Here is a 9569-nt window from a genome sequence, read left to right as displayed (position 1 = left end):
CATTTGTCATATGTACAGACTACAGTAGTTCTCTATTAAAAGTCGACCGTTGGTACACACTGGAAACTGTGAAGAACCCAGCAGCGTTGCAGTCAAACTAGTGCACCTACTACCATAGCCTGCTGAAAGGCTTCACACAATGTCTCAAGGCTTAAATCTTTTTACCCGTGTCCTCTCCTTAATCTACACTGATTTAAGTGACATCAATAAGGGATCATAGCTTTTATCTGGTCAGCCTATCATGGAAAGAGCAGGTGTTAATGTTTCATATACTCTGTATATTGAACAGAAATATGAAAGCAACAATTTTACTGAGTTCATAGGAAATCAGTAAATTGAAATAGTCATTAGGCCCTAATCTATGGATCTCACATGACTGGGCAACGATGCAGCCATGGGGGGGGGGGGGATTGGACCACCCACTGGTGAGACAATCCGAATGCGTTTTCCCCACAAAGGGGATTTATTAGACATAAATACTCCTCAGCACCCCTTTCCCTCAGACGATCCCGCAGGTGAAGAAGCCGGATGTGCAGGTCCTGGGCTGATGTGGTTACACAACGTCTGTGAGGCCAGTTGGACGTACTGCCAAATTCTGTAAACCGACGGAGGCGGCTTATGGTAGAGAAATGGACATTCAGTCCTCTGGCAACAGCTCTGTTGGACATTCATGCAGTCAGCATGACAATTGCACGCTCCCTCAACTTGAGGCATCTGTGGCTGTGTGACAGAACTGCACATTTGGGGGCCTTTTATTGCCCCAGCACAAGGTGCTGATCATGCCGTTTAATCAGCTTCTTGATATGCTACCATTTTTATTTTCTTGGCAAAGGAGAAATGTTCATTAGCAGGGATGTAAACAAATTTGTTCACAACATTTGAGAGAAATCAGCTTTTTGTGAGTATGGAACATTTCTGGGTTATTTTATTTCAGCTCATGAAACATGGGACCAACACTAGATTGTGTTTATATTTTTGTTCAGCACATATACATATACATACACAGTATCTACGGTCTCACCACTGAAATGAAGGGCCAGATGACAGAGCTCAACGGAAGTGCCCATTTACTGTATTCTCGTAGAGAGGTGAGAGCCAAGCGTTCTTCAGATTGTTTTCTCGTGGAGAGGTGAGGGCCAAGCGTTCTTCAGATTGTTTTCTCGTAGAGAGGTGAGAGCCATGTGTTCTTCAGATTGTTTTCTCGTAGAGAGGTGAGAGCCAAGCGTTCTTCAGATTGTTTTCTCGTAGAGAGGTGAGAGCCAAGCTTTCTTCAGATTGTTTTCTCGTGGAGAGGTGAGAGCCAAGCGTTCTACAGATTGTTTTCTCGTGGAGAGGTGAGCCAAGCGTTCTTCAGATTGTTTTCTCGTAGATAGGTGAGAGCCAAGCGTTCTACAGATTGTTTCCTCGTAGATAGGTGAGAGCCAAGCGTTCTACAGATTGTTTTCTCATGGAGTTCTTCAGATTGTGAGAGGTTGTATGAAACATGTCACAAATACATTATGCTACTTCCTGCCTTCAGAAAGTATTCATACAACTTGGCTTATTCCACATGTCCTGTTAGCCTGAATTAAAAGCGGATTAAATAGTTTCTCTCACCCATCTACACAATATCCCATAATGACAATGTGAAAACATGTTTGTAGAAATTTTTGCAAATGTATTGAAAATGAAATACAGAAATATTGAATTTACATAAGTATTCACGCTCCTTTGCTATGATATTAAATTGAGCTCAAATGCATCCAATTTCCTTTGATCATCCTTGAGATGTCACTACAACTTAGTTGGAGTTCACCTGTGGCCAATTAAATAGTTTGGACATGATTTAGAAAGAAGCCTGAAACACACCTGTCTATATAAGGTCCCACAGTTGACAGTGCATGCCGTCCAATGATCTGTCTGTAGATCTCTGAGATGGAATTGTGATGAGGAATATATCTGGGGAAGAGTATAAAACAATTTCTAGAGTGTTGAATGTTTCCAAAAGAAAAGTGGTCTCCATAATTAGGACATTGAAAAATTATGGAACTACCCAGACTGTCTAGAGCTGGCCGCCCGACCAAACTGAGCAACCGGGCAAGAAAGATCTTGGTCAGGGAGGTGACCAAGAACCCAATGATCACTCTGACAGAGTTCCTTATCTGAGATGGGAGAACCTGCCAAAAGAAAGGCACATGACAGCATGCCTGGAGTTTGCAGAAAGGCATGTGAAAGACTGAGATAGTAAGGCAAAAGATTGTGGTCAGATGAGACAAAAATGAAACTCTTTGGCCTAATGCAAACCACTATGTCTATAGAAAACCAGACACAGCTCATCACCCTTCTAACACCATCTCCACTGTGAAGCATGGTGGTGGCAGCATCATGTTATGTTATGTTAAAAACCTTGGATCACTGTTACTCTAACTTCCGCGACGCATATAAGGCCCTGCCCCGCCCCCCTTTCGGAAAAGCTGACCACGACTCCATTTTGCTGATACCTGCCATACAGACAAAAACTAAAAAAAGAAGCTCTCACGCTGAGGTCTGTCCAACGCTGGTCCGACCAAGCTGACTCCACACTCCAAGACTGCTTCCATCACGTGGACTGGGACATGTTTCGTATTGCGTCAGATAACAACATTGACGAATACGCTGATTCGGTGTGCGAGTTCATTAGAACGTGCGTTGAAGATGTTGTTCCCATAGCAACGATTAAAACATTGCCTAACCAGAAACCGTGGATTGATGGCAGCATTCGCGTGAAACTGAAAGCGCGAACCACTGCTTTCAATCAGGGCAAGGTGTCTGGTAACATGACTGAATACAAACAGTGCAGCTATTCCCTCCGTAAGGCTATCAAACAAGCTAAGCGTCAGTACAGAGACAAAGTAGAATCTCAATTCAACGGCTCAGACACAAGAGGCATGTGGCAGGGTCTACAGTCAATCACGTACTACAGGAAGAAATCCAGCCCAGTCACGGACCAGGATGTCTTGCTCCCAGGCAGACTAAATAACTTTTTTACCCGCTTTGAGGACAATACAGTGCCACTGACACGGCCTGCAACGGAAACATGCGGTCTCTCCTTCACTGCAGCCGAGGTGAGTAAAACATTTAAACGTGTCAACCCTCGCAAGGTTGCAGGCCCAGACGGCATCCCCAGCCGCGCCCTCAGAGCATGCGCAGACCAGCTGGCTGGTGTGTTTACGGACATATTCAATCAATCCCTATACCATTCTGCTGTTCCCACATGCTTCAAGAGGGCCACCATTGTTCCTGTTCCCAAGAAAGCTAAGGTAACTGAGCTAAACGACTACCGCCCCGTAGCACTCACTTCCGTCATCATGAAGTGCTTTGAGAGACTAGTCAAGGACCATATCACCTCCACCCTACCTGACACCCTAGACCCACTCCAATTTGCTTACCGCCCAAATAGGTCCACAGACGATGCAATCTCAACCACACTGCACACTGCCCTAACCCATCTGGACAAGAGGAATACCTATGTGAGAATGCAGCTACAGCTCGACTACAGCTCGGTATTCAACACCATAGTACCCTCCAAGCTCGTCATCAAGCTCGAGACCCTGGGTCTCGACCCCGCCCTGTGCAACTGGGTACTGGACTTCCTGACGGGCCGCCCCCAGTTGGTGAGGGTAGGTATCAACATCTCCTCCCCGCTGATCCTCAACACTGGGGCCCCACAAGGGTGCGTTCTGAGCACTCTCCTGTACTCCCTGTTCACCCACGACTGCGTGGCCACGCACGCCTCCAACTCAATCATCAAGTTTGAGGACGACACAACAGTGGTAGGCTTGATTACCAACAACGACGAGACGGCCTACAGGGAGGAGGTGAGGGCCCTCGGAGTGTGGTGTCAGGAAAATAACCTCACACTCAACGTCAACAAAACTAAGGAGATGATTGTGGACTTCAGGAAACAGCAGAGGGAACACCCCCCTATCCACATCGATGGAACAGTAGTGGAGAGAGTTGCAAGTTTTAAGTTCCTTGGCATACACATCACAGACAAACTGAATTGGTCCACTCACACAGACAGCATCGTGAAGAAGGCGCAGCAGCGCCTCTTCAACCTCAGGAGGCTGAAGAAATTCGGCTTGTCACCAAAAGCACTCACAAACTTCTACAGATGCACAATCGAGAGCATCCTGGTGGGCTGTATCACCGCCTGGTACGGCAACTGCTCTGCCCTCAACCGTAAGGCTCTCCAGAGGGTAGTGAGGTCTGCACAACGCATCACCGGGGGCAAACTACCTGCCCTCCAGGACACCTACACCACCCGATGTTACAGGAAGGCCATAAAGATCATCAAGGACATCAACCACCCGAGCCACTGCCTGTTCACCCCGCTATCATCCAGAAGGCGAGGTCAGTACAGGTGCATCAAAGCTGGGACCGAGAGACTGAAAAACAGCTTCTATCTCAAGGCCATCAGACTGTTAAACAGCCACCACTAACATTGAGTGGCTGCTGCCAACACACTGACACTGACTCAACTCCAGCCACTTTAATAATGGGAATTGATGGGAAATGATGTAAATATATCACTAGCCACTTTAACTATGCCACTTTGTTTACATACTCATCTCATATGTATATACTGTACTCGATACCATCTACTGTATCTTGGCTATGCTGCTCTGTACCATCACTCATTCATATATCCTTATGTACATATTCTTTATCCCCTTACACTGTGTATAAGACAGTAGTTTAGGAATTGTTAGTTAGGGTACTTGTTGGTTATTACTGCATTGTCGGAACTAGAAGCACACGCATTTCGCTACACTCGCATTAACATCTGCTAACCATGTGTGTGACAAATAAAAATTTGTTTTGATTTTGATTTGATGCTTTTCAGTGGCAGGGCCTGGGAGACTGGTAAAGATAGAGGGAACAATGAATGGAACCAAATTCAGGCAAATCATTGATGAGAACCTGCTTGAAACCACCTTAGACTGTGGCAAAGATTTTCTTTCCAACAGGACAGTGACCCCAATCATACAGCCAAAGTAATGCTGGAACGGCTTCAGAACAAGAATGTGAAAGTCTTTGAATGGCCCAGACTTGTATCCCGTTGAAAATCTGTGGAAAGACTTGAAGATTGCTGTTCAGTGCCACACCCTATCTAGTTTAAGAGCTTGTGAAAATCTGCAAGGAAGAATGGGAGAAAATCCCCAAATCCAGATGTGCAAGCTGGTACAGACATACCCAAGACAACTGAAATCTGGAATCGCTGCCAAAGGTGCTTCTGCATTACAAAGTATTGACTCAGGGGTGTGAATACTTATGTAAATGCATTATTTCTGTATTTCATTATTAATAAATGTAGCAATACATTTGCTAAAATTTCTAAAAACATGTTTTCACTTTGTCAATATGGGGTATTGTGTGGAGATGGGTGAGGGGAAAATATCAATTTCATCCATTTTGAATTCAGGCTGTAACACAAAATGTGGAATAAGTCAAGGGGTGTGAACTTTCTGAAGGCATTGTAATACTTGACTCAAGAAATTAATTCGCCTTGAGTTCTTAATTCAATTGTATAGGCCCATTTGATTTCCAAAATACTATCAATATATCATTGATCCTCGCTGCACTGTGCTGGAGAGGCCCTCTGACACATGAGTCCTCTTTCCGCTGGATGTCACTAAGGGGGCGGTCCACAAGCTCGAGAAACCCCAATCAAACTGTGCGTATCAGTCACACCAGCGACCGCTGCCGACGGACTAGTATCAAATACCCCGCACACACATCCACGAGTTCCACAGCACATAGTAACCCACTCACTGCAGTGACCATTTCAGCATCCGATGCCTTTACCTCTACGGGCAAGGAGAAGAAGAAGTGTTTGCATTTGCTGAGGAAATTGGGGCGTTTTCTCAAGATGCTGGAGAACGGCGGCAAGGTGCTGAAAGAGGGGCTTCTGGAGAAGCGAAGCGACGGTTTGCTGCAGCTGTGGAAGAAGAAGCACTGCGTCCTCACGGAGGACGGGGTTCTGCTTCACCCGCCGAAGCAGCACGACCACCCGCACCATTACAACCACCACGGCGGCGGAGACACTGGCAAAGTCAAGGAGCTGCACTTCTCCAACATGAAAACTGTGGACTGCGTCGAGAGGAAAGGGAAATACATCTACTTCACCGTGGTCATGTCGGAGGGCAAGGAGATCGATTTCAGGTGTCCACAGGACGAGGGCTGGAACGCCGAGATAACTTTGCAGATGGTGCAATACAAAAACAGACAGGCCATCCTGGCGGTGAAGTCTACCAGACAGAAACAGCAGCTCCTCGTTGTTCAGCTCCCGGGACAGAAGATTATTCGGAGCTCTCCAAACGTTGCGTGACCTGCGCCTCGGACATTCGACGTGCGGTAAGACATCCGAGAGAGGTCTTAGCAGGCTTGATGACTAATTACTACTTACCGCTTAGGGTGGAAATCCTCTGCGGGGAAATTGCTTGGAAATTCCCCGACAACGTTTGATATTTGACACAAGGCTCAGGATATCAGGCTCACCTACCACATAAACATGGGTTTACGCGCGGCGATGTCGGCAGGGGAAGCTTTGATGCTGTTAAATAAGCATGCATTGTTCCAGATGCTTGTAGCCTCCTCAATTACAGTCACTTACATAAAACATACACTACATTTGCCAATGCAGCAAAGAGAGCTTGCAAATATTATAGGTCTTTACTTTTTGCCTAATTACGTTTTAATGTTTTATTATTCACTATTATTAGGCTACAATTCATTATTATTGGTAGGCATATTATGGTCCAGTTACCAACGGCACTTAATTGTGCCTAAAAACTCGTATTTAATGAAATGGTTTAATATTATATTAATCTTAGAGTAAGGGTTCAAACACTGTCACTGTCTTCTAAACATTCTTTGGAGACACTCGGCTGCGATTACACAGGCAGACCAATTCTCATCTTTTCCTATTAATTGGGCAAAAGGTCAGAATAGGGCTGCGTGTTTAAACGCAGCTCAAGAAAGCCACGCTATTTATGTTCAGGTGTAGCCTACAGAGGTTCTTCTTCTCCTCGTGTCATGCACTGCCACCACTGAGATGGTCTAATTTATTGTATCCGCAGGTTAATTGGACATTCAGAGGAGGGATCATGGACTCCGGCTGCATCTGCCAGGCCTCACAAAAGGAGCGTCACACCCCGCAGAAAACATCTCTTAATTTAACTGTTGTTCGGTCTGGACAACAGCAGCAGTCTTTTCCCAGTCCTGTTTTTCATTAGAGACTATTTATTTGAGAAAGATGGACACTGATGGACAAAGCTTAGGCCTCTGCTACAGCACAAGTGAAAACAGCTGTATTCTAAGGGGCGATTCTCTGCCACCCCTTCTTATTTATTAGATTGTGTATATATGTTTTTATCTTAACAGTGTCATTGACTAATGTACAGTGTGGTTGTTGCTGGAGTTGAAACTGAAAGCTATGCTTGGAGATTCCGTAGGACAGTCTAATGTTTTGTTATGATTGGACATAAGCCTCAGTATCGTTGTGATCCTGGTGGGATGGTTGATTGTGTTACACCTTTAAGGATGTACTAGAGTCCTTTCCTTTCACTTCTATTATTTCTAGAGTTGTGAGTAGCACATCCTATTGTACAAACATGCCATGATACACATCCTCATTGTTTTATTGAACCAAAGACGTAAACGGTATAGTTGCATTTTCCTCCCAAGTGTAGTTGACTGTAAAAATGGCAGGATGCTTCAATGATGAAGGAAATGTTGACAAATCTTTTATTTGTTTGATTTCTCCATAAATCTCACTTTTTGTGATTATCCTCGTGCCAGATATGGCGCCCATTTGCATTACAACTATGGAATATGGTTTGACTTTAGGAAGCAACATGTGTCAACGCTGCATATTCTTTTGGGAGTCTTAAATCTGTACAGATTAGAAACTGCAGTCCTTTTCAGTGGCAACTGATAGAAAGGAATCCTAGTGAGCAAAACTGGTTGAAAATACATCATTTCAACCAGTTTTGCCAAGAGCAAGTCATTAGGCTAAAAATGAATCCCCGTCTTTCCTGAGGAAGCTATGCTGAGACTGACTGTTGAGTTGCCCCCTCACACCACCCCCAGGTGTGTCAGTGTTGTCCTCACGTTAACCCATGGGTCCTTTTTTTTACAAAGTTACTGTTATTCAGTTGGTTTTATTTTGATGTGAGAGCTATTTTCATACTTCTGAAATATACATTCCATTTCAAATGAACAGCACCTCGTGTGATTTCCTGCTCTGTAGCGCATAGAAACAGCTTGCGGGGAGAAAATGTGCCGTTTAAATCACCAGCAGATGTGTGTTCAATAGCTGTGTGTAGTGTTGCCTGTCTCAACCCTTCAACAGCCAGTGAACTTCTCACCCCTGTTTCCTGGGCTAAATCTAGAAGCTGTTGCTGTTCTGAGAATAATATTTCACCGTCAGCCTTCAGACTGAGACAAACTGCCATCCGTGGCGCGACAACACACGTGTCTCCCTGCCTCTCTCCATTAAGCTAACTCATTTATACTACAGGGGGTGAAAAATGTGGATGACAGTGCCATTTCTACTCATCCGCATGGCATGTTTTGGGGGGGGCTGCCAAAAGGGAGACGACTCTATAACCGCACCACTCAGCACTAACCGCACACATGCCCTCTTGACTACTCAAAGCCACATCAAGCCATGAAGGAGGTGTGAGGCTGGGACACTGTAAGACACCCACCATCCACCCTGCAGGCTTCCAGTTGTGACAGGCGTCCTCTGATGGTGTGCTGACACCACCTGAGCACTGTGGTCGCTGGCTGGGCCAGGTGCTGGAGTTCACCGAGGATAAAGTCAGGTTGACAGACAAGAGAGCGTCGATGGGCCGCTCTTGGTCTCTCACTGCACTTGGTTGGGATTCCACAGTCCCCTCTCTACCACCCTCCTCCCTACTCGGGCAGCTTGGGTCAAATTAAAAGTCTGGGTAGCAACAAACAGTTGGCTGACTCCAAGCTTCGCTTGCTTACTTGGCTCACCTACCTCCGGCTCAGAGGTGAAGTTTAATCTAGGTACAGATCTAGGATCAGCTTCGCCTCCCCAATCCTAACCGCAAGCATTGGTGGAGAAAATGCCAAACTGACCCGAGATCAGCGTTAAGGGGCAACTTCACCACACCCCCCTGCCCTTCCCAACCAGCCCCTCTCACCCAGCCCCTCCCCCCCAGCCCTTCTCCCCTCTCACCCAGCTCCAGCCCCTCTCACCCAGCTCCAGCCCCTCCCCCCAGCCTTTCTCCCCTCCCACCCAGCCCCTCTCACCCAGCCCCTCTCCCCAACCCTTCTCCCCTCTCACCCAGCTCCAGCCCCTCTCTCCCAGCTCCAGCCCCTCTCACAGCTCCAGCCCTCCCCCCAGCCCTCCCCTCCCACCCAGCCCCTCCACCCAGCCCCTCCCCCCATCCCTTCTCACCCAGCTCCAGCCCCTCTCACCCAGCTCCAGCCCCTCTCACACAGCCCTCCCCCAGCCCTTCTCCCCTCTCACCCAGCTCCAGCCCCTCTCACCCAGCTCCAGCCCCTCCCCCCCA

General features: G+C 46.7%; 1 protein-coding gene across 1 annotated transcript; it reads left to right on the top strand.

The window, feature by feature from the left end:
• Nucleotides 1–5713: 5713 nt before the first annotated feature.
• LOC135515609 (pleckstrin homology-like domain family A member 1) lies at nt 5714–8242 on the top strand. Its single transcript, XM_064939231.1, has 2 exons — nt 5714–6375; nt 7101–8242. The coding sequence occupies exon 1, from the start codon at nt 5891–5893 to the stop codon at nt 6347–6349; it is 459 nt and encodes a 152-aa protein (XP_064795303.1). The 5' UTR covers nt 5714–5890; the 3' UTR covers nt 6350–6375; nt 7101–8242.
• The last annotated feature ends 1327 nt before the right edge of the window (nt 8243–9569 follow it).

Source organism: Oncorhynchus masou, chromosome 27 (genome assembly GCF_036934945.1).
Source record: "Oncorhynchus masou masou isolate Uvic2021 chromosome 27, UVic_Omas_1.1, whole genome shotgun sequence".
NCBI lineage: Eukaryota > Metazoa > Chordata > Actinopteri > Salmoniformes > Salmonidae > Oncorhynchus > Oncorhynchus masou.
This window is presented reverse-complemented; position numbering and strand designations above follow the sequence as displayed.